This window comes from Coturnix japonica, chromosome 14, assembly GCF_001577835.2.
Source record: "Coturnix japonica isolate 7356 chromosome 14, Coturnix japonica 2.1, whole genome shotgun sequence".
NCBI lineage: Eukaryota > Metazoa > Chordata > Aves > Galliformes > Phasianidae > Coturnix > Coturnix japonica.
Genome location: NC_029529.1, coordinates 3,125,942 through 3,151,698, shown reverse-complemented (window position 1 = coordinate 3,151,698; position 25,757 = coordinate 3,125,942). Strand labels below are relative to the sequence as shown.

General features: G+C 41.8%; 1 protein-coding gene across 7 annotated transcripts in view; it reads left to right on the top strand.

Annotated features, from left to right (window-relative positions):
* Positions 1–25,757, top strand: part of MAD1L1 (mitotic arrest deficient 1 like 1) — a 307,430-nt gene that overhangs the window by 2,090 nt on the left and 279,583 nt on the right. For all 7 annotated transcript variants that reach the window (XM_015876929.2, XM_015876934.2, XM_015876933.2 and 4 more), the window contains exons 3-9: positions 416–556; positions 2,236–2,415; positions 2,727–2,851; positions 3,486–3,567; positions 4,787–4,917; positions 5,866–5,980; positions 7,170–7,231. In XM_015876929.2, the coding sequence (XP_015732415.1) occupies positions 416–556; positions 2,236–2,415; positions 2,727–2,851; positions 3,486–3,567; positions 4,787–4,917; positions 5,866–5,980; positions 7,170–7,231 (836 nt within the window). The remainder of the gene's footprint in view (positions 1–415; positions 557–2,235; positions 2,416–2,726; positions 2,852–3,485; positions 3,568–4,786; positions 4,918–5,865; positions 5,981–7,169; positions 7,232–25,757) is intronic.

The following is a 25,757-nucleotide window of genomic DNA, read 5'->3' as shown; positions in this document are numbered from 1 at the left end:
GAGAGGTGTTCTGTACTATTGTCTGTGGTGTAAAGTAATTTAATCTGGAGTATCCCATTGTAGCAGGTCAAAGGAAAAAAAACCACAACACCATTAATTTGCTCCACAATTACATTTAATGGGGTGCCTGATCTCCGCTTATCATTAACTGCTGTTAATTTTATAACGCCCGGGGAGTTTGTAATTACCTTTGTTTAGATAGAGAAGTGCATTTTGTCAGATAAAGCACCTCTAAAGATGGAAAGAGAAATTCTGAATGAAACCCTGAATTGGAGTGTGGAATTTATATTTGCTTCCTTCCAGCTAATGCTGTTTGATTCAGGTGCCTGGGCATGGGGTTGAGCTCAGAGGTGGCAATATTGCTGCAGTGCTGTTAATGGTGTGTGCTGCCTCTTTTCATGTATGAACTCTCCAGTTGGAAGAAGAAGCTGGGCAGATCCATTCCAAATCGCAGCTCCTGCAGGTGGAACGGGAGAAGATGCAGATGGAGCTTAGCCACAAACGAGCTCGCATTGAGTTGGAGAAGGCTGCTAACACTAATGCCAGAAACTATGAGGTAAGTAGAACTGTAACTGTAGGTGTTCTGATATCATGGGTCTGAGTTAGAACACATGCAGTGTATCTATGTTGGTGTTTTAGTTTGCATGATGGAAATGCTTCTGGCTGTTGTCACGTGCTTTGCTTTGGTTTGCAGTGCTGTGTCTCAGGATGTGAATACCAGACTCTTTTTGGATGAAACAAGACTAAAAGATGCAGTCCAGGAGCAAGCACAGTGCTCTCCAGCTGTTAATGAGCACTCAGTCTTCAGACTTGAGCTCATCTGTAGTAAAGACTTCTGAATAGCATATGGTGTGTGTGCATTGTGCTACTTGCCAATGTGCACAAATCCTGTGTGAATGTCAGAACGTTGTTTGCTCATTGAGCAGTCTGATCTGATCGCTAGATCTTGTTAACACAGCGTTGGAATTGTCATGGGTTGCTGTAACAAAAAGGGATTTGTTCTTTGTTTTTCCTGGAGATATTTAAGCGCTTTTTCTCCCAAATGAATTTAAACTTTTGCTGGCACAATTGCAAGTACTTAGTTTCTGTGACTGTAATTTAATTGGAATGGCAGCAGTGCCAACCCATGCACTGTCACACAAGAGAGCTTTCATTGATAAGACTGTGAGCCTCACTCAGGGACTAATAGCTTTTCTTGGTTTCTGATTTTATGCCTGTATATGTTTGCTTAGCTTTGTCACTGGAAGTGCCAGTAGAGCTCTGGGTTCTGTATGATAATAGAAGTCCTACACGCAGCTAATTACTTAAAATGATTTTTTTAAAGCGTGTTTTGTTGTGTTTTAAGAGTGTTGGGTGATGGATTTAGAATGTGGTTGTTAAATAGTGGGTCAGTGACTCAAGTCTTCGTTCCTGTTGAAGTCAGGTGATTTAGCATTAAGCCACGAAGAGTTCAAACTGGAATCCAGCTGAGTCAGTCGCAGGAACCCTTGAAATACTAGTGCAGAAAAGGGAGCAGCACTAATCCAGCGCTGTGTAATCACCCTGCTCACATTCTGTGGTTTTTTTTGAGTCATGTGGATGAAAGCTTTAGGAAGCTCATATTGCTTTGCATAATCCTTACTTACTATGTAAATCCATGTCTCGATTTGCTTTGATTAGCAAAGCAATTTACTGCAGATTTTTCAAATAAGCATTAATCAATTTGTGGTAGGAAAAAACTGAGAAGGTGTATGAGAGATCGTCGGAGTGCAGAAATGTTTATTATGTTCATTGATAATACTGTGCATTTAAGCCCGGCTGCTTTTCCATTAAATAGCCTCATAAAACTGCCAGGAGTTGCAGAGGAAAGTTTGTCTTGCTAACACAACTACTGAGCTCTGAGGTTCTGAATGCACACTTGCTATGTGTGGTTCAGTTTTAAATCAGAACATCAAATGTTCTCGTCTTTGATCTGCTGCAGGGTGTGCAGTGCAGTCTGTGGGGCCGTGTCTGTATTCCAGGATTGGTGCCACTAACAGAGGGAGGAATAGTCTGTTTTCCAGCTTTGTTGCTGCGAGTAGTTCCTTGACATTGAGTTGCTGATGCTGTCCTTGCTAGTGGAAGGCTTAAAAGCTATTGGTGTTGATAACATGGCTTCGATGTGATGCTGTGGTGACCGCAGTTATAAAGAGGCAAAAAGGGCTTCACCTTTGTGCTGGTTTTCTATGTCTCTTTTCATGTTTTTCTCTTTGCAAGAGAGAGGCTGACCGTAACCAGGAGCTGCTCACACGCTTAAAGCAGTATCAGGAAAGGGAAACAGAAGCTGAAAATAAGCTGAAGGAGCAAATGGAGGTGAACAAATCCTATAAGAAGAGTATGGAGACCATGAGTAAGAAACTGCAAGAGAAGGAGAGCAAATTAGCTGAAGCTAATGAAGTAAGAACGGAGTAACTTTCTTATCCATTCGTAGATTCAGGTGACTTCGTAGTTCTTGTGAATGGAAAATGGCCTTTTTGATGTACCAAAAAAGTGTATTGCTAGAGTCAGCTTGCATGACTTTGAATAAAGAGTGCAGGAAGTGATGGAGGAGACAGCAAGATGGGAATTGTTCAGGGGCACTGGGGGAATTGTAGCGTGGATGAGACTGGAGTTATGCACAGTTCATTCTTCAGAATCATTAGTTGGATGTGACTTCTGTGTGTTACAATCTGTAATCTCCAGTTTCTTCTTTATTCCCACTAATGCAGACAATCACTATATTAAAAGGCAAAATATCTGATCTACAATGGAATATAATGAATCAGGAGATGCAGATGACAAGCCAAGACTCACAGAAGCAGGAGCTGATGGAACAGCTGGATGTTCAACATAAGTAAGCAGAAGACGAGTAACTATGAGGAGAAAAAAGCAAACAAAACTTCAGTCTTATGCAGCTGTTGTCACTCAAAAACCTTTCAACGCTGTTTGATTTCCACTCTTCAAAGGGATTCTTTGAACTGGATGTGCAGGTTATAAGTACTGTTTGAAAGTAGCTCTTAGCAGAATTTTATTTGTACCTTGAGGAAAAAAAAATTACTCAAGCTTAAAATCTCTCTCAGTGATGTTTCATGTTCGTACTGGAGAGCTGACAGAAGGCAGGTGGGTGGGAAAGGCTGATCTGAATTTTATAGATTGAACAGAACAAAAATAACAAGCCGTAAATCATAGGTGAGGGGTACTTGACAGATTTGAGTGTGTTTTTCTTTGCTATCCTTGGTTTTCCTTATTATTTGCTGTGTGTAAATATTTACTGATTTCGCAGTAAAAGAGAATATTTCTCAAGGTGCATCTTAAGTGAAGAAATTGATATCTTTTGTGTATTAGAGGAAGACAATGAGAGTGTGAGATGATCTTACATAACAGTACCATATACTTTGTTAGTGATACTTGGAAATGTTTACCATGCATGTGTCTTTTTCTGGTACATGTTTCCTGGGTGCTAAATCTCTCTTCTCTGTTTCTAATAGGAAATGGCAAGAGGCTACTCAGCAAATCCAGACATTGCAAGCGAGCCAGTCCCTACTGGCAGAATATGAACAGAAGATTAAGGTAAGACATTGGGGTTTGTATAAACCTTGTTTTGATTTTCTTTAAAAGTTTCTTCATTGTCAGAGCAGAAGTGTTCTGGATGAATGCTCTGTTTGATCTTGAGCCCAGTGTATTTGTATTCTAGAGCAACCTGGGTGATTTTCCTCCCCCCCCCACTGCTTAAATGCTGGAGGATGAGCCTAGCAGCTGTAGTTTCTGATCCCCAGAAAATCCTTTCTCTGGAGTTGGGGTTGGCTCTTTATATAACCTGCAATTACTTGCAGAGTTCTCAAAATCACAATAAAATGTAAGTGTAGGTATTTTATGTTCATTCAGAATACCTTGTTATGTTGATGTGAGTGTCTTTTCCACTTGCTTTTGGTCTTCCTGGTGGAGGTAGGGTTGCTTTTCTCTGAGCAGATGCTGATTATGACTTTATAGCTTCAGAAATATATAATGGCTTATATATCATATATCATGGTTGAAGTGGACCACAATGATCATCTGGTTCCAACCCCCTGCTATGTGCAGGGCTGCCAACCAGCAGCCCAGGCTGCCCAGAGCCACATCCAGCCTGGCCTTGAATGCCTGCAGGGATGGGGCATCCACAGCCTCCTTGGGCAACATGTTCCAGTGTTCACCCTCTGGGTGAAAAACTTCCTCCTAAGGACTTACTTTGCCTGTAGTTGTAAAGTTGTGCTGAAAGAGTCGCATTGCTCATTCTGTGATTGCAAGGGGAGACTTCCATCTGTAGGCAAATCCGTTAAAAAGAAAAGTGGGATAACAAGGTATCAGACTTTATTACAGCTCTAAATAAATATCTCCACCTCCATAACAATGTTTGCCATGATGCTGAAATGGGCACTTGTATTTCTTTTGGTTCTTAATTGCTCAGGACTACTCGTATGTCCATCTTTACAGTTAGTTAATGGAGGACAAGTAGACAAGAAAATCTGAGTTTTGGCTTAGTAAGAAGTTGTTTTATTGGTTGAGATTTCTTTTTTTTCTTAGGAACTTAGGGTAAGCAGAATGGTGCAGAAAAGAAATTAACCCATGTGTTAGAAATGCAACAAATGTCCTTGTTTTGAGCAGTGGATTTGACCATGTGATCTACTGAGGCACATTTCTGAGTTTGTTCATTCAAGTCGTTCATTGATTAGAGTATCATAAATACAGAGGAAATGTAGTTAAGAGTTCCAAGTTAATCATTGCTGTCTTCTTGTCATCTCTTGTCTTCCAGGATCTGGAACAGAAGATCTCTCAGCAGGAACATGATGCTGTTATTGTCAAGAACATGAAGGCAGAACTGGCCCGTTTCCCAAAACTGGAGCGGGAGCTGCGGCAGCTTAGGGAGGAAAATGCGTATTTCAGGTGCGAGAAGGCTTCAGGTGTTAAGGGTTACCTTGTGTTCTTCTGCAGCTCTTACCATTGCACTATATATACTTTCAAATCCTTCTGTCAGACTTACCAGGTTTACAGGGTGGCCTATGATACTGTGCTTTCATACAAGAAATTATAGAAGAAAGTTTAAATAGTTCATGTACATACTGCATACAAATTGAGCAGTGATGGTTACTGCTGACAGGATTTGACAGGACCTGGTTATCTTCCCTAAAGCTCTGAAAGCCTCACACAATACACAGTGATAATTTCAGCTAAAAGTATCTGTTTATTAGAACAGCATTCAGTGCTTAAAGATGGTGATGAACTCTATACAGGTTTGGGGAAGAAAGAACTGTAAGTGAAGCTGTACATTACTCCAAATAACTGTTGCTACGTAGTTATTGTTACTCCTACTCTCCCTAGTCTGTTTGATTGTCATTTTGAATTGTTTATTTTGGAATGTTTTCTCACTCTTGTTCTGTGCACAGAAAGAACCGTGCTATCAATGGAGGTGGTTCTTTTTTAAAGAGTTTATCTCATCCTCTGTTAAAGTAAAAGCAGGCAATCTCAATACTGGATCAGTCATCACAGATTACAAAAAAGCTGCACTTGCTGTGTTCCAACCTCAGCCAGACTGAAGATCAGAGTTGGGAGCCTTGCCAGCCCTTCGTGCTGTTTTGCTGATCAGCAAAGTTGATACAGAACTTCTGGTTGTTTGGACAAAATTAGGATGGTATTTGTAGTGGGGAGAATTCCTTTTTTTATTTTATTGGTAGCAGCAGCTTTGCAGTGAAGATTATAGAAGTGAGTCAGTTGAATGTCATAATGTCAGTATGTTGTCATACTGCTCCCTTGTAATTGCACGTCTATGTGGAAGTTTGAGAGAACAGATTGAGTTGTGTGACTTCTAAATTGCTGCCTGTCTTCTCACCACAGGGAAATGAAAGAAAACAATGGATTGCTTAAAGAAGAAGTAGAAGGTCTCCAAAGAAAATTGGAACGCTATGAGAAAGTCCAAGCACAGTTAGTGACTGCTGAGTTGGAAAATGAGGTGAGGAGCTAAGAATATTTGGATGAGCAGAATGGGGTTTCCTTTGTTGCCCAGGCTGTGTTCTTGGCTCTTCCTGTATTGTCTTATTGAGAGACTTGTTTGAAGTAGTGAATACAAACATGGCTTTCACAAACTTAAATGTCAAAATGCAAGAGTGAAAGATAAAAAAGCAGCTGAATCTGTAACAATCTTACAGTGTTCTTATTGGCTTTGATGTTGTATCTTGTCTTGGGGGGGTGGAAGAGCATTAAGCTTGTGGTGTTACTGGACATGGGTATGGTAAGAACCTCAGTACCCCCTTGGATTGCTTCCCATGCACTAGCAAGGCCAGAATGTGGTTTCAGATGAGTAGAGTTGCCTCGTTTCCATCCCACCCTGTGTCAAGTCAAGAGATCAGACTAAATGTATGGACTTACCAGTATAGTTCTGCAAATTAGTGTCTGGTCAAATTTGGATTATATGATTTGGTACTGACTAAAAATGCAGAAGGAGAAATTGTTAGAGTTGGGTTCTTCAGCTACTGCAGTGTGTTGGGAATATAGATAGTTTTCTTCCTCTACAAAGAGTCTAATCTATTAAGATCTTGTACAGTGGTAGTAGCTCATAGGGCTGGTGTGGCACAAATGCTAAGTCATGGCTTGAAGTAGTGATTGAGCACCTGGTGGGAAGGCAGGGCCAAGCAAGGGGAGCTCAGGTGTAAGCAGTGCAGCTGAGTGACCAGAAGAGGTGGAGCCAGGATCCACCCCTTCCCAGTCCTCATTTAAGGGTTGGCATTGGAGGCTCTTTGGAGGTTTTTGCTTATCTGAGGCCTTTTGAAGGTAAGAAAGTTTTATTATTTTTCCTTCTCTGTGTTCTTTGTGTGCTCTCTGCTGTTGTGGTTGTGTGAATCCTGCTGCATCCTGGGACACTGCCATTCTTTGCTGTGCTTTCCATCACATTATAGCGTTACAGCTGGATAATAAAAAGCACTGAAGTAAGATATGGGTTCCATTCAGGTATAACAGAGCTATGGTGTCTGGGAAAATGTCTGTGGGAGCTGCAGAATGACAGCCCCAAAGTGCTAAATAAGATACTGAAAGCCACAGACAGAGAAGAAATTACACTGAGTTTGATTTATCAGAGAACTATGTGGGAAACAAACAGCTGGAACTTTCTGCTGTCTGTAACATTCCTTTGCTTTATGCTTTAGAAACTTCTGGGAAAACTAAAAAGCTGGGAGAAACTGGACCAGAGCACTGGCTTGAATATCAGGTACGTGCTCAGAGCATTGGAGGTAACACTTCTCAAACACTTTCCTTTTGTCTTGGTTATTTGGGTACCCCAAGTGTGGTGTTACTCTTTTTTAATATCTCTTTATGTAGAAGCTATTCCGGTCCTTACTGTTATGTATGAAAAGAGATGTAAGATACATGTTGCTGTAAAGTATCTTTGGGAGCAAATATGTTTTTCATTAAGTCAGCTTGGGTTTAATTGGGTTTTTTTGAACTTCTTGCATATAGCTTTGTTGGTGTTTAGGTGGAGATTCTCTTAACTTAATAGGAAAGATGGAATTAACTCTGTGTTTGTTTTTTTTCTTTTTTTTTTTAATGGAAAACAAATAAACAGCTGCTAACTGGTGCTTTGTAAGACAACTAATCTCTATGTGTACTTCTATCTTTCTGATGTCTGGAGCCTTGAGCCTGTTTTTTTTCTAAGGCCTTTATTATATACATGTGTATGGGAACTGCTGAATCATGGCCTTGAACCACTGATTGAGCAGCTGGAGAAAAGACCCGGTCAGCCCTGGGAGCGCAGGTGAAGGCAATTCAGCTGTGTGACTGGAAGGGCTGGAGCCTCACTGCACCTCTCTTAGACCTCATTTAATGGCTGACTGCCTCTGGGGGAGGATCTGTGGTTGGAGATCCCTCCCTTCTCTGTGGGTCTATTCCTGTGGGTCTGGGTGTTGGGAGACAGGTGAGCATTCTTCCTTTTGTACCATCCTTTCACTGTGCTGGTCCTTCTGCCAACACAACATAGTATCAAGAAAGACTGAAAGTAGTGAATCTTAGGATCTTCCACTGCAGGAGGTTCTCTGAATAAAGTATGATGTATTTGTGTGAGTTATGGTTCAGCATTGCTTTACCTTCCCTGAATATTTGTATTATTAGGCAAGAAGTAGTGATGCTTCTTGCTTAAGAGCTGTTTTGATGTAATTATTGCACAGATCCATTTAATATCGGTTCAAGCTCTGAGTCGCAACATGAACTGCAAAACCTAATTATACCAACTGTTTCTTTACTGCATTCATTACGAGTCTGAATTATGCCTGCAGCCTAATAGGGATTATTTGGAAGTAGGAGTGTTTGGATATGCACCTATGGTTTGGGCATGTTACTGCTTAGTGTGAAAGACACTTGTGTTCAAGTGAGGAAAGCCCTCGCAATGTTTTCTGTTTAATGAGGATAATGAACCCTTTTCTAGATGTATGAGAGTAGTCAGCGTGCTTAAGATTCTCTTCTGCTTCTCATGAAGATGTGTGCATTTAGGTGAAAGTAGAATTGGGCTAAATCTCCAATGGCAGAGAATGGACAGAACAAATATGAATCCTTTTCTAAGAACTTGTTCCATCAGACAGTAGAGTAAAAGCTTTTTACTTAACTCAAGCTGTTAAAGGTTTAATGAGGTAATTTCACAGTGGGAAAGAAATGGAACCAAGTGATTCTGCCTGTTGAAGTCTAATAACTCCTTCACTTAAAATCAGAATATTCGCTGTAAAGTGTTAGGGTTTTTGATTGGGTCATATTGTTTAGCACTATTAATGGTATCTTCTCATACAGAAATGGGAATTTCTCTTAAGAATCATCTTTTGCATGCAATTGTAGCAAGTAGAACTGGGTGATTACCCCCTCCCTCCTCATCTCTGTTTTTTCCTCTTTCCTTCCTGTTGCTCAGATGTGTTTCAGCATGAATTCTGTTCATTTTCAGTCAGCAGTGTGATGGTGATGATGATGAGATCGTTGTCCTAGTCAGGTTCCTCCAGGATGCTGTTGGGAAAAGCTTGAGGAGAAGGTAATTGACCATCTCATAGAAGAAGAAAACAGGAACGAGTTGGATGGTCATCCAAAAGAGCCAGTGTGGTGTGTTTGCTGGTAACTAGATAATCAGAGGGAAGGAGTGTTCATGTCTTCTTACCACTTTGGTACAGCAAATGTAAGGGAACCGCATAAAGCCTGTGGCATTTTAGGAGAGGTTGGTGGTGTTTTGTTTCCTACAGCACTTCCACAGGGTTATTCTGTGTCTGCTCCCAGTGGTTCTGTTCACTGATTGCTTAATCCCAGCAGGCTTTTTGTCAGACTGCCTTATGATCAGATCTGAGAGCCTAATTTTATGGAAAAGCACTTGGAAAAATGATGCAGCTTTTAGGAGTGGATGGTAATCCTGCTTCTTTAGCTCTTTCGAAGTTGCCAGAAGGAGATGAGTGCTGAGTGTTTTATAGAGCTTTACCTTCAGTTGAAATCACATTCATTAGCAGTTTTCTCCAGGTCTGATTTTATGATTGCCAGTTCTGGATTCCCATACTTACACTGAGGGAAGTTACTCAGTTGCTTGTACTGGAAAGCACCAGGGCTTTTCCCCTTGTTCTTATGAACTGTGGAAATCATGACAGTTTATCTATTTTAGCTTTAATGCAGGAGTGTGTTTGCACTGCTATTGTGTGAGGTGCTTTTCATCCCTTTTGAATTATACCTGCCTTACCCAAACATGACATAACTGCAAAGCTGCCCTGTACCCTAACAAGAAAGTAATACATGCTGTAGTTACGTGTGGTTCATGTTTACGCGTAATGAATGCATGTAATCTTTTTTGCTTTCAGTTATGTCCTCTTGATATCTTGATCTTTTTACTGCCTGCTTTCCACTGTTCTATCTTTTATCTTGGATGTAACTTTGTTTTGTAGAAACTCTTCCAGGTCCCTTGTATCGTTCTGGCTTGATATCACTTGTAAAAGGAAGACACGTGTTTTGAAATTCTTGCTTTGTGAGTAGAAAGTATTGCTATTTTTGATCTTCGACTTTGAGGATGTCTATTGTAGGAGTCTGCTGTTAGGGGAGACTTAACGTGGAGAAAGCATCTTTCTTATGTTCTCTTTCTCCAGGCGGTGCTGGCACAGTTTGTATTTCTACAAACTATGGTGTTTATTGACCATCTTCAGTTTAGAATCAGCAAAATCTCGACAGACTCGATTATTTTCTTAGAGGCGCACTGCTGGCTGAGGGATGTTTTCTGTATGATCTGCTGTCTGCAATATGTATTTTAACAGGAAAGTAGTACTGGAAGGCTGAGCGCTGTCAGTATGTGAAAAGGCAGGTGGTTTATTTTGATGACAGTGTACACAACCACCCACGAGGTGGCATCCTTTCACCTGCTGCTGTGAAAACTGCTTTCTGCTTCAGGCTCAGCCTGTGCTAAAAGCCCATCATCTGGGTGTGTGAAGATGCATCAGGTGGTTCAGTGAAAATCTGTCATTGCTGTTATCAAGTCTTCTGAAAACTGTTCAGCTCCGTGTTCACGCGGTTACTGTCTCAATGTCCAGTTCCTTTTCCTGCTTATGGTAGTAAGATACAACAGTATGGAGAAGATTTGAGCATGTTTCTCTAACGATGTACAGAGCAGAGCTTTTCTTTCAACCAACCCTGTAAGCTTCATATCTACACAGCGTATTTTTTGCTTTGTTTATTAGAAGTTCTTCTGTAGTTGTCTTTCAGTTTACAAGGGTGAGTTTAGTTAGCTTCAGTGGCGTCACACTGAGCTGGTGTGGCTGTTCTGCGTGCTTGCTGTCAAGATCCTGTAGGGAAGTGTGGATTTGACAGCAATTCAGGCCAATGTTTAAGGCCTGTTTTCACTCAGTGGAACCTGCCAGCTGCAGACAGCAGGCACTGATCTGCTGACCTGTCGCCTGGAGCCGAAGAAGTGAACCTGTTAATGCTGACCTGGTTTTCTTTCTGAAACATCTGTGGGCTGGCTGGCTGACAGATCCTGGGGACTGGCTTCCTGCAGTGTCTGAGACCAATTAGGAAGAGGAGGTAGTGAATGTGTATGCATTTCCTCTCTAAGAAAGGGTCTAATTAAGTGGCAAGTAATTTGTAATTACACAGGTGCTACACTCAGTGTGGGTAATCCTTCTGTACTCATTCTGCTTTTGGAGTTGGGGGAGGGGAGGAGGGAAAAGGGAATCAAATTCCTTGATTCTGCATTAGTGGTGGATTAGTGCTTTTTTTCCTGTGAATAGAAGAGAAGGGAGAATATTGGAGTTCTCTAGTTTCCTTTTTGATTTGTGATTAACTATGCTTAGTATTCTCTTCCATCCAAGGCACTGAATATCTTTGCAGTAGTGAATGAAGCTCATAATCTTCTCCTTTCTCACAAGGTAGTAATTTACCTTTTTCTGAATGTCCATTCTGAATAGGTATTTACTGGTTTAAAAAAGAAACACACAACCGAGCTGTTGGCAGATATACAAAGCAGTGCATGCTGAAATAATTTGGATTGCTTTGAATTTGAATATGCATTTTTTTGGATACCTAATTAACTGCAACCAGTCAAGGCAGTGCTGGGGGGTTGTTGTTGCACGTTCCAATGGAGTCATCATTGGGGCACGATCATTCCATGGTCAAGCAGATACTTATATTGGAGTAGCCTGTTGTTGCCACCTGATCTTTCATCTCCAGTCAGGGATGAGTGAGTGCCTGATGTTGGCTGTCAATGGACCACTGACCCTGAACTTAAAACACTGATTTCTGGTTGAGGTTTTCTTGGCGTTTTGGTTTAGGTTGCGTAGTGGTGGATCCGTATTTCAGAGTTATGTCTCTAATTGAAAATGAGAATTGGTGTGCAATGAGGAAATTGAGATTTTGTGCATGTAAGCTTTAGTTAAATAATTGTTCACAGATCTTAAGTTACGTGCTGGAAGTTGCGTGACTGCTGCTGACAAGATTTCCAATGTAAAACAAGCTGTTTTGTCACAGTGGGAATCCCTTGGGCACAAGAAAGGGAGATAAGCACTGCACAGAGGGAAACAAAAGCAAAAAGAAACAACAAGAAATGCTTGCTTTAGAAAATATGTGGTTGTAAGTTCTTATGTTACCTCATGGAAGGTGTATCAACTGTTCTCTGTGGAGAGAATTGTTGTATTCTAGTTATCTTTTAGAAGTTTAATTTGATGTCTTCTGCCTTCCACTGAAGATGGAGAACTCACTCTGGGAAGAAAGCACCTTGAAGGAAGGATTTCTGCAGGGTTCTGCATGAGGTTGAATGTGTGAATTTCTCTTATGCAGTCCTGCCAGGACAGCTTAGTTTCAGCTTGCAGCAGTTCCTTGTTTCTGTCTTGGGGGGATTCTGATGTGAGTATCTGTGTGAAAATGATCTGTTCACCTCGTGTTTTCTGATTTTTGGGGTACTGCAACTGGGAGAGGTGGTTCTGTGTAGTAAAAGGTAATCAAGAAGGAAATATAGTTGAGCTTTCATCCAGGCTGGGTACCTGATCACATCACTGTGTGGTTGTGTAAGTACTCGTGTAGTTTCAGTGCAGGGCAGAGGAAGTGGCAATGAGCAGCTACCCTTGGAAGGGATGATAAGGATAATCATTGTGTTCATTTGTAACTGAGTGTCACATGCTTTGTATTTTTAGGACTTAAGATGTGTGAAGATGAAAGCTTTGCTTTCAAACACTCCTCATTTTGTTGAGGGGAGAAGTGCCTGAGCAATTCTGATGGGGATCTTCATGTCTTGCAAACAAGGTAGAAATCTCAAGAGAAAACAAATTGTGGCTGTCTCAGTAATGGTGTGTTTACTGAAGCCACCATTCTTTACACAGGGCAATAGTGGAGGAGTCTGTTATTTGTTGAATGTGACACGCAGCATATGTTGGAGTATTGTTATAAGCTCTTCTGTTGTTATCCTGTCCTGCTAGAATGCATGTATTATGCTTAACTTTCTGCAGTGCCGTATGTTCTGGATTTCCTTGATAGAAGGAAATGCTTTTTGTGTGTGATAGGGAGAAATGTGTGCTGCTGTTATCTTCTGTGTAGCAAGTGCGTTGTTCCCCACTGGGGGCTTGCCAGTCTTGGACAAACTTGAACAATTCACGTGGCTGATGTATTTCCTGCAAGTAGTATTTGAGATGCTGTTGGGAAACAGTTGGGTAAGAGTAGCTCTACCAGTGTGTAGTGACCCATGTTATGTGTAAATGGGCCTGAGCTCAGGTGCTCATTCTGCTGTGAAGGAGAAGCTTTCAAAAGCATGGGCACTTTTATAGAGTCACTTTGCTTACATTAAGCGGTTCTGTTTGCCTTAAAAGTGAAATTATCATTTAAATAGCAGAGACTAATCAGCAAGGGGATGGTTTGCACTGTCTGAGGGCTCAGATGTTTGTGCTCGATTTTTATTCAGCCTCTCATTTTGTCATTCCCACACACCCAATCCCCATTATAATCTCTACTCCCTTTTAATTTTACCTTTTCAATTCTGTTCCAGCATCTTTCAGTACTTCAGAATGTTCTCAGTGGATGTGCTGTGCCTCCTCTCCAATGTAGGTGTGCAATATCCTGCACTTTATCTTCAAAGCTTGTATTTGCAGGGAAACTTCTAACAGACACGTAAAAATGGATACTGGGATGCTTCCTGAGTTTTCTTTTACCATTGCAAATGCTTTTTTAAAACCATCCTCAAAATACCCAAAAGCAAAATGCTTCAGTAAGTATACATATTATTGTAGTGTTACTCCCTTGCATAGCCTTAATATTAGGGCAGTGCCTTTGTGATTGGATCAAGGAGTAACAATATGGTTTGTTCCAGGCTAATATATCAGCTTTATTTGTCTGGGAAATTGATTGTCTTGTCAAGCAAAGTGCTGTAGATCTTGTATAATTCAACTTCACTGAAACGTTTGATCAAGAGAGTCATTTGGGAAAGCGTAAACCAAGCAGGAGAGGTGGAAAATGGCTAGAAGAGCTATAGGATGTGTAAAGAATTATTTAAGCAATAGTAGATGAAGTATTGTTGGAAGAAAAATACATGGTAGAGCGGAATTCCTTAAAGATTAGCCTTGGGATTCTCTTTTGTATTTCTGCCTATCATTTTGTTGCAGTCAAATTGATGTGTGCTTGTAGTGGAAATGCTGAATCATGGCCTGAAGCGCTGATTGGGCACCTGGTGGGAAGGGAGGGCCAGCCCAGGGGGGCTCAGGTGTATGTAATGCAATGCACTGAAGGGAGGAATAAGGGTTCACCCCTTCCCAGACCTCATGTAAGGGCTGGCAGTGGGGGTGAGGGCATCTCTCTGGATATCCCTGTGTATGTGAGGCCTTCTGAAGGTAAACAGCTTCTTCCCTTTATTTCTGTGCCAATGGCTGTTGCATTTGAGCAAACCCTCACTTGCTGCAGCCTGGGACCTTGTGCTGTGCTCTCACTGCTGTGCTTTCCAATGTGTTACAGTGCTAAAATGCCAGATTCAGGGAATTCATAGAAATGCAAAAGCTGGGGAGGCAGAACTGACTGACAGGAGTGGAAGTAAGGCAGAAGACGGGTGGGCAGTCAGTACCATGAGGAGACTGAAAACATCTGTGCTAAAGGCTAATACTGGTATTTAAATCAAATCCTTGTAGCCCCACCATTAATACAGCTGGAAGGAGGTTCTAATCTGTGGGAAGGCAGCTGCCAGTGGGGTCAGAATTAGACAAACAGCTGCTGAGCTGCAGCTCCACAAGGTTATGGAAGATGGTTTGATAATAGCAAAGGATTGGACAGAACCTAATCTAGAAGGTTCTTAATTCCATTTCTGTGTGGATGCGTATTTTCCTGACTGTTGGCAAGGGAATGATCTTAAGAGTATAAATGAAAATCTTTTTTTTGTTTGGAGCTGCTGGGATTGTTTAATATGGAGGTTCTGAGAGCTGGAAGTGGAGAAAAGGGGTTTGTAGTGAGCGTGCATAGACTACGTTGATCTTTGTGCCCCCACACACCATGTATTACAACTCCCATAGATGTGGGCAGGAGCCTGAATGGTGAGGGCAGCTGACCTTTGTTCTTGCTGAGAGATAGACAGTTTGCTGGGAAGAATGTGCTGAACTACTAAGAAGGCTTTACCTACTGCTGTAGATAAGGTATGATCTGCATCATCAGACACTTTTCTGAGCCTATTTGTTGCAGATTATCTTGATAGTGTTTTGAAAAAGCTTCACTTCTGGGTAGAACTTACCCTCCCCAATGCCTGGAGCAGGGATTTTGCTGGCCTGAATTGTTTGTCTTTGGTTTGAGATCAGGGCAGAGTTCTGTACTGGATCAGCTTGGTAATTTCTCATTTTCTTTTTTAATGTACTTGCAGGGTAGCTGGCATAGCAGCATCAGGATGGGGTGGGAGGAAAATGGAAGTGTATGAATATTAAACTCTTTCAGTTTTCCAGCGTCACTGAAATGCTGCTGGCTCTGACAAGGCAGCTGAAATGTCTTGTAATGTTTCCATGTGAGCCATGTCCTTAAGCTTCGGTCTTTCCCCCCTTGGGACCTTTTTGCTGCTGAATATTTGTGACCAAAGTGAGCCTTTACCTGGGCTGTGTTTTCTTTCCTCACGAGCTATGCTATTAGAAAGAACATGCTTGTAAATATACATTTGTGGCTGCAGAGTTGGGAGAGGGGGAGAGAAGTTGGTGTGACTTCTAGTAGCAAAAACACTGCATGTTTTGAAGCGTTTCTTAAGGTGTAACTTGAAACATTGTGAGTAAGAAGGTTAATGTGGTAAGTGCCTCCAGGGTCTCTGATACTGGCTGTGGTTCCATAGGTGTGTGTTACTTTGAAACAACTTCCAGCAGAGGAATTGCCACGTTGGATCAGTTTATTTCCTAATGTGTGTCTGGTCCTCTGTCTGAGGCAATGGAATCCTGTTCTAAATAGGAAGGTGCAGGCTGATGAATGAGGCATGAAGCAGGTGAGGTAAGCTGTCTGCCGTCAGTGTGGGTTATGCTTCAGTAGGAGGGATTTTCCTTGGTGTCTTCACCTGTTGCTTGTATTTAAAGTGAAAACTTGCAGGTTGGGAGATGCTATGTATGATGTGCACAGAATGAACAGAGAAATGTTTTTCTCTGACGCTGTTTTAGTTCCTTTTTCCTTAAAACTTGAATCGATATGCAACAAAGTAGTGAAGTATCACACAAGTAAGGCTATAGAGGTGTAAGTGCATGGAATCTTAGTTTGCTTCCTGCTGCTGACGTGCAACACAGGCAGTGCATTGATGAGGCTTATTTTTGCAAGCTTTTATATCTTCTTTATGGCCTCAGGGCTGCTGGTGCTCTGAAATGTACCCTGCACGTGTTTTGCTCTTCACCAAGCAGAGATACGTTTCTTCTGTTGAAGTCATGTCTGCTATAGTGTGGCATTTGTAGGAGAGAACAATATGGTTTGGAGTGGTGTTAGAAGCCTCTGCGCAGTGAAGCAGCGTTTGACTTTTGCTGCCTTTTGCTATCGATGGAGTTAAGATCTGTCGCTCTGACCTTTCCAAGTAGGCACAGTTTCAGCTTTTCTAGGAATGCATTTACTTGAGATCCTGAGCATCTCTTCTCTGCTTTTCTAGCACCACTTTGACCATCCTTATGTGCTCCCTTTCCATATGTTTTTCTCAACAATCTTGTCAGTAAAATAAACAATTGCTGTGCTTCTTTGTTGGGGAGCAACGTGCAACTACTGCGAGAACCATTTCCTAGCATGTTCCTGCTGGAATTGCTGTTGATTTCTTGTTACTTGCTTCAGCTGTCTTCCAGGGGTGTTCTGGTAGGAGTAGCGTATTGGTTTCTGTGAAAGGAAGATGTATTTATTGGGTAGGAGGACACGGGTAAATCCAAATCTCTGAAGTTACACCCTGCTGACCAAGTTCACTTTTTTCTGCTTCAGTGAAAACAATCCTTCTCATTTTGTGAAGCCCAAGATTTCAAGCCCTCACTGAACACCCTCCTCACTTTTCTAAGAATGTCAGGAACTGTTATCTGCCTTTATGAACGTGTTCAATATAACTCAAGAAATCAGCTGTTCTTTGGTTACCTTGGGCAGGTGTTGGTGCTACTTTGCAGTTCTGTTACTAGCTGAGTTCAGAAGATGATGCTTTAACCTAGTTATGATTTCTTTAAACTTGGCTTTACCATTATGTTTGCAAATAACATTTGTCTGTATGCTTTTGGTATTCCCAGAGTTAAAAGCTCTGTGGCTTCAGGTGGTTTTCTGCAAATTCATCAGCCAAGGATGATGGCATCACGCCTGCTTTGTGACAAGCCTTTCATTTAGGTCTGATGGCTTCCAGTGCAACTTTGCCAAAGACATCATCTGCCTTCTGGAGAGCTGGCCCACTTGTCAAGGTGACGGAGCACCTATCAGCTTGCCTGCCTGCCAGGAGCTGGCAAGGAGAGATGCAGTGGGTACTTCATAATAACTGATATATTTGGAAGCCTGGTGGAGAGGAAGAGTGAAGGAGTACTCTGAAATATATATATTTCCATTTGGGTAGGCATAGGTCTCTGGAAATGTATGTGCTCCTGTCTGTAATGCTTTTCATAGCCGCTGAAAATAAACATGCCGTTTCTCATATTCACTCTTCTGACTGTAGTTAGGTGCTTCAAATAGTTTCTTTTTATCCTTGTGAAATATCTGTTTCCTGTATCCTGTACTATTCTGTTTAACCACAGGATGGCTATGTGAGTATAATTTGTAGGCTACTGATTAAACCTGTAACTTCCATAGAATCTCATGGTGGCTTAGGTTGGAAGGGACCTTGAAGATCATCTTGTCCCAATCCCCTGCTGTGTTACCAACCTCTCTAGATCAAGCTGCCCAGTTTCCTATCCAACCTGACCTTTTGCCTCTCCATAGATGGGGCACCCATAGCCTCTCTGGACAGTCTATTCCAGCACATCACCGCCCTCTCAGTAAGTCTTAATATCTAACCTAAATCTACATTCTTTCATTTTAAAGCCACTCCCACTTGTCCTGTTGCAATCCAACAGTGTGAAAAGTTGCTCCCCCTGCTGCTTGGAAGCTCCTTTCAAGTACTGGGTGGCTGCAGTGAGGTCTTTGCAGAGCTCTGCATCTCCTGCACTGAGGAGGCCTGGATGTAGTAGTCCAGATGGGGCTGCACAAGGGTATAATAGGGGGAGGCTATCACCTCCCTCCAACTGCTGCCCACCGCTCTTCTGATGCAGCCTGGAGTCAGCTGTTTCTGGTTAGTTTTCATGATGTTGGTTAGGCATCTGGCAGAAGTGACTTTCCTGGACAGTCTGTGTTGTGTGATGTTAGTAGTTAAATGTCAGACAAATCTGAAGGTATCAGCGTTCAAATTGTGCCTGAGATTGGTGATGTCTTTGACATAATCATCCACATGTTTTCTGAGGAGCTGGTTAAGCTGATGTTTAACAGTATATAGAAATCCTGTGTGGAGTTGAAGGGAGGCAGAGCTGAGGCCGCTTGTGGGCTTAATCTTCATCAGCCCAACTTGGGGCATTTACCTACACGCAGGTAATATTTCTCTCAAGTTTTGTCCATATTTGCATAACCCTGTGCATTTGTGCTGCTTCGCAAGGAAGAGCAAGACAAATTCCCTACGCTAAAGTACTATTCCAAAAAAGATTATGAGAGGGGGAAAGAAAGGGCAAGGGGAGGGAGCTAGGAAGTGATCATCAGTGCCAAGAGCAAGGTGAAGATGAATAGCTGTGAGTGCTGAGGTCATGGAAGTGCTTTAAAAGTTGGCATTGTAGCTGGGGAAGAAACAGCATGAAGATGTGCAGGGGCTGTAAAGTGTTTATTTGGTCCTTGGGAGCTGATACATGAGAGGGGCAGGTACTGAGGTTTTAAAACCCTTATCTATCTGCGAGTGTTGATGGGGAGGGTAAGATGCTTCTAGTGTGAAGCTGGAAATCAGATCTAAACCACTCCATGGGATGTGGAATTACATGTGACAGGGTCTTTGCTGACCACCTTGACTGAGGGATTTCGTAGTTCAGGAAACTGTCTATTGCTTTTCTTTCTTGATGCCTGGAAGTCACTAGGTGTGTATATGTGGTCTCCTGCCTTTTCCATCCTTGCTGTGCTGGGGGAGAGGCTTAAGAGATTGTAGCTGAAATGAGAAGGGAATAACTACCATCTTCTCCACAACCTGCTGTGTTGTTGGAGGCAGCTGGAGGGCCCAGCTTGTCCTGCTGCTGTGGAGGAGCTGCAGTTCCCTTCTGCCTGAGCAGTGAGCATTGTATCTATTTGTACAGTAATGAACCGCTTTTGTTTCCTTCAGGAATGTGCTCTGCTGTCTGGAGCGTTTCCATTTACAGACAACCCTTGCCAAATTAATTTTATTTAATTATCTCCCAGAGCTAAGCTTGAATACATTTTGTGTTAAATTCACCGTTTCTCCCTCTTCTGAACGGAATGGACTTAATATCCTTGTTAAAATCTGATTAAAACTAAAATTGAGTTTTTTGAAGTCTGATTAGCCCATGAAATGGAATTTTTAAACCTAATTATGAATGGATTTGCATACATTTTTAGCACCATTGAAAAGAAAGTTGAAATATATTTATTAATGGAATCCTCTTCTCCTGTCTCTTTGGGCTGTGACGGCTGCAGGAGGGTGAGAGAGGAGGAGGGAAGGTGGGAGCAAAGCCCCTTCCTCTTGTGAAACATACCCTCTCCCCCTCAGATTCATTCTGGAGGTGGTTTGACTCTCATTTCTATTCCTCTCTGCTATGCAGTCCAGTTTAGGTAACTGGCCTTTCAGAGGTAACTACACAGTTGAGCTGGTTTCACGTATTTAAAGCCCTTGTGCTTTCTGAGAGGAGTATGGGTTGGGACAGCAGCGTATGTTTCAACTGTTAATGCTCTTCCCCTTCTTTTCTGCAGTACCTGATACAAAATCAATAGGCAGCTCTCTTCTCTCTGAGAAACTGTTTGAACATTTTAAGCCTGATTTCAAAGAATTGTCAGGCTCTGTATGTGTGTGTGCAGGGTTTGGGATTGTTGGTGTTCTTCACTGGGTTTGAAGCAAAGGTTTCTTTGTAGGATACGTGCATCTCTCACTGCAGTAATTGTGCCTGTTCCCTCAGGATTGTGTGTGGTTCCGGATGGGAGAAGGAATGTCAGCAGAGAATGTATGGGCCTGTCAGAGCTCAGCTTTTGGAAGGAGGTGTAATGAGAAGCAAAATGCCCATGAACTGCATCAGTTACAAAATGTTAATATCTTCTCCGTGTCCTTTTGTTATGTGCTGTCTGCAGGCTTTTTTCCTGGCAAAAATAATGGTAAAATGGTGGCGTTAACTCTGGAAACCCTGGACTCCTTGTGTAACTCTGAAATGCTTTACCATGGTGGCTGACTATTCTGTAAGCATTTGCAAAGTTACTTTTGAGCAGAGGGACTTTATTTCCATATGTGTTTGTTTTCATTTTAATCCAGTTTTTGCAGAGGTTGTGTATGAAACATAGTGGAGGATCTGAGTTCTGTAAGAAAAGCCTAATTCTGGCACTGCTGCTTTGAGATGCTTCTGAAGAGGGGAGATCCGTGCAGGCAGCTGTGGCTCACCAGAGGAAGGAGGATTGAGCTGTGGATGGAGAATGCTGGGAGCTGCAGATCCTGGAGGAGGGAGATCTCAGTGTCTACACCACTGAAGAAGACTTCCAGACCAGTGGTTTTGAATTCTTCATTGCTATCTGGTTGGTTCCACAAAGCCAAGTTACCAGAGAAAAAGTAACTGGCTGTGGTTGTCTCCTGTGTTCTACTGCACTGTGTGATGGAATGAGATCTTGAAGATGAACGTAAATGCAAGAGAGGATGTAGAAGTGGTAGGAAGCAGGAATGTGAGGTTGTTTCTCTTTATGGAGTGAGCAGGTAGCTCTCTTCTGTAAGCGCGTTTCATATTTTAGTAACTGTTGTTTAATTTCATTAGTGTCTCCCCGAGTAGCTGCAGGCATTACAAGTGATTAAAACTTTACTGCTGTCATAAACCAAGATGATGTCAAGCTGCCTGTGATACCAGCCCGGCTCTTATCTTAGTCCCAGTCATGGGAGCCTGTGGCAAGGGCACAGGGAGACTGTAATAGCTTTTGGCTGCCCTGAGCCCTGTGCCTGGTGCAGGCAGCTGAGCTGAGGGACTGGTTTGTTGTGAGAGTGAGCTGACAAAGAGAGAACAGTAATTGCTGAAATGCCTCTGTTTACATCTTTAACTTGATTACACTACTGTGAACGTGTCTTTAAGTCTGCTTCTATTTCCTTCTGACATGACTTGGATGTGAAGTGCTTTATATGCCCAGCTTGGGAGAGTTGGATGTTGAAGAAGGAAAGCAAAGTTTGAGAAGGCTGATGTGCACGTTGATGTGCCCTGCACTGTAGGGAGAGTAGGGCTGATGAGACTGGTTTGTAAACTGCAGTGGGATTCTTTTTGCCATCTTTCTCTGGCTCTAACACTGTTACAACAATGTCGCTCTGAGTTGTTCTTTTGCTTCAATGACTTGTGGAATCTGGTTGTGCTGACACCATATTTCAATCCTGGTATCTCATGTCTGTTAGTGCTTGCATAGAGCTGATGTGTTGATGGGCTTCCATAAAACTTTTGGTCCAAAATGGTGTTTGTCCTTCACTTTGAATGTTAGATTTTACAGGGGGGGGGGAGGGGGAAAGAAGGGAAATTCTGTATTTGTTTAAAGTTGGGAAAGCTTTTTTTAGCAAAGCAGTTCAAAGAGTGCATCTCGCTAATCAGAGGAATATTTGTGTCCCTGGGGTGGTCACACAGTTCTAATTGGAACTTGAGCTTCTTTGAAGTCCTCTTTAATCCTCCCAGAGCTGGGGAAAGGGTTTGAAGGCAGCACTGTTAATCTGAAATTTCTTCATTTTTATTTACATGTGTCTGGGGACCTGTGCAATTCATTTTCCTGAGCTTAAAGCTTGCTTGCCAGTTCTCATAGACAGCTGGGTGAGGACTGTGCTTCGTTAAGGGAGGAGGTCAGAGGTGGGTGGTAGGGGTTGCATCCACCTACTTTGTGGGGTTGCTGACACTTGTGCATGAGCAATGGGCTCTGGAGGGTCAAAGCTTGGAGGGAACTATTGGGAAGTGATGCAGTAGTTGAATGTAGGGCTAGACTCAGCAAAAAGCTTGGATTTAAGCTTATGTCTCCGGATTAATTTATTAGTATTGCACTTATCCAAGTAGCATTGCATACTGATACTGAACCACTTTAAGTAATTTGAGAAACTGAAGCTTTAGGATACAACTCTTGTAGCTGATAACTTTGTGTATCCTTTAAATGAATGTGGGATTAAAAATTCCTATATTGGAGTTGGAGATTTCTTTTTCAGTGTCCTGAGTCAGATCGCTTAAACTTTGTATCTCAAACTCCAAAGTTTAGGTTTTTCTTTGGTCTGGTATAGAGAGCAGAAATCTATAATATCCCTAAGTAAATTATGCACATGACATATCTACCCTGAGTGGAGCCTCAGTGGTAGCTGATGCCCTTTGGGCCGTCTTAATACAAATTACTCGCTGCTGCTGCTGACAATGCGAGCGCCTTCCTTAGGCACTTTCTCCTTCATTTGTTCCAGTATTGATTTCTTTTTTTCCATGATAAATATAATAATTTCTCATCTTTGCATTTTCTGTTTGTTGGTAATGTTTTCTAGCATCCCATGCTTGCAGAAACAAGGCTGTTTCACTTTCTGCTCCCGTTAGCGGTGAGATTCCTGCTGTGAAAAGCTTTGAAATAATCCTTGATTGAGGTTTGGGTTGTTTTTAATTAATCAAGGCAACAGACTTAACCTCAGATTTCTGTTTAAAAGAATAATGCTCCAGCTGAACATCCTCTCAGCGCTCTTAGTTCTTTCTAAGACTGTTAACCATAACTTCACCTGTGATTAATGTTATGAGATTATACGTTAAGAAAGTAGTTAAAGTAACTTTTGTTGTAGCTTAAAGTTGCAATTTAAAGTGCTCATTCTGTGTGATATGGAAGTGGTATGCAACTGTGGGTGGTTATAAGTGAAAGTAAAACATGAGATGTCAAATCCCACTTTATCTTAAATGTAGCAGAAATCACATCCTGGATTCCTGTAAGGACTTGAAGGTAGGCAATAATAGTATTTCCTCTTGCTCCGTGTGAAGGATTTTGTGTTACTGCTGGCAAATATTTGCAGTGATAAGAGTCTGGGAAGGTATTATGATTAGTGAAGATGCTGAAAACAATACAGGAACTTGGATAAATCAGTATCCTGCCAGAGTTATCTCAGAACTGTCAGAAGAACACGGCCATCTATTCAGTGAACTCTGTTACAATACTTAAATAAATGCCCGTTGTCAGTCCCCGGTCCTAGTGGCAGTGTTTAACTTCTTTCGCTATCAGAGAGCAGCCCTGGTTATCTTTAAAAATGATGTCTTTGTTTGTAATTTCCATATGCGTGGAAGTAAAGCCAGAAGGGTGTGTTTGATGCATGTTGTTTTCTTTCCTCCTTGAAAGGAAGCCAACGTTCGTTGATTTCTTGGTACTCCAAAGATCTGCGAATGTCTTTGAAATAACATGGCATATTAGAACTAGCAGAGGTTTGGTAAAATCATCGTTTCTAATGCAGTCGGTTTATTTCCATTCCTACTCCTTGGTCTCATGTAATGCCAGTGGTTGGCCTGGAATCTTCTTTAGGGTTTCTAATGAGCCTCATTTGAATGTTCTCTCTGAAATATGCCACATCTTTCTATTCAGAGCTCATTTCCAATGAGCCCATCATCGTGTTTCAGTCTCCAGTTTCAGATGCTTATTTCTTATGGCTATTTACAGTTATTCAAATATCTTACAAATCCTTGGATACCCTCATGATAAGAATAAGATATTCTGTTCCAGTTCTTTGGATTAGCTTGACATTATCCCCTCCCTTTTGAAGCTGTATTTTTTCCACCCCCCAGTAACTGGGTCTTGCTGTCCCCTGTTGCTCCAACTCTGCTGTTGAATGGAAGCTATAGGAAAAACTGCCTTGGATATGGCTCCATGAAACAACCTGCTTTGTGTATTTCCTCACATTGTTTTTCTTTTCAGCTGTTTTTTTATTCCCCTCAAATTGAGTTTGTGAAAGATAAAAGATTAATTGTGGCTTTTGTTGCAGCAGCAAAGGAAAATGTTCCATTATTAAATACGTTTACAAATTGGGTTTGCAATCTCAGGGCAACAGGTAAAACAAAACTACACACAGCAAGAATTACCTTTGGGCAGCACCATTAATATGTAATTATATTCAATAAGTTTAAATTGCAAATTGAGGGGAAAAAAAATTACTTGATTGTAAAGATGGTGCTGATGGCTGCCCTGGGACGTGAGCAGCAGAGCCACTTTCAAAGTGATTATGGAGGATTTTCAACTTGACTGCTTCCATGTACTATTGCTTGTATGTACCTAAAATGTGCTTTGGGAGTTTAACATTTTGTTTTTACTCTTTGATTTCTAACTTATATTGGAATGGAGCAAAAATCTGTTATCCATAGAAGTCAGCTTAGTTGTGGATAGTACAAAGCTGTGAATGAGTCCATGCAAACTTAAGGATCGCCCTCCTCAATGGATTATAGGAGATGGTGTAGTGGTGAGATGTGATCATATGTGGATAGGAGTGAGGTGGGACATACAGTACTGGGCAGTGCTGACTTAGGGGAGGGCAGTGCTGCTGTTTGGGAACTCACTGTTGACAGTGGGATTGTTCTCTCATCTTACCCAACCATAGTTTGAAAGAACTTCAAAGGCAGTGGCTGGTGTGGATTAGTAAGTACAATAGGCCTGTTATGGTTCCTCGATAACCAACAAAAGGAAGAAGGGAAGACCTTAAGAACTGTTTATTTTCTTATGCTAGAGAAATACAGGATACAGAATATTTAATAGCTTTACAGATACACTCCGTGTTTCTTGAGTTATATGTTAGATGCCTTATTCTTGGCTTTATCAACAGTTCCAATTTATGCAACTGTGTTAAAGACTAATTAAAATTCTTTTGTGTTGTGGCATGATTGAAATGTGGACTATTGTCCCTTTTTCTCCCTCTGGGATAAGACACAGCAGTGCATGCTGCAAGGAGGAATTGATTTCATCTCCGTCATAATACCAGAGAGATTGTTTTGATCCTCTTTTTTCTGTTTTGACTCAGGAGAGTCGAGCCCAGGCCATGACAAAGTAGGCTTTGATTGGTTTGTAAATGTCAAGCGTAAGTAAGAGCTTTAGAACCTATATGGTTTTTATTCATTACTTATTCTACAAATCATTAGCTTCTGTGCAAAACCCTCAGGAGTGACAGCTGAATCGAGTGGAGAACAAAACGTGTTTTGTTCCAGTCATAGCAAGTGGTCAGCTTCAAGCCATAAGGTGGAACAGCAGAGCAATTATAGGACATCCCTATGGGTTAACACCACTGCAAACTGAGCTTGGGTGGGGATCTGCTTGTCGTTAGTAAGAGCTTGGTGTCATTTGTTCTGTTTATCTAGTTAGCACTGCATCCCTTGTTAATCTTTCCTATTTAAAGCACAGTTTTGGATCCTAATGGAGGCTGATGTTAATAGAATTCTTTAGAAGAGAGTATAAAATTATTCATCCACCCCCCAAAGTAACCAAAGCAATGCTGTGGTACTGATCTCCTGTGGCAGAGGCAGCCTGGGCTTCCCACCTGTGTTTGGGGCCAGGGTTACAGTTACATCTCCCACATGAGCCCCCCCCCAAGTGTTCTGCCCATATGGCTGTATCACCGTAAGCTCAGTGACAGCTTG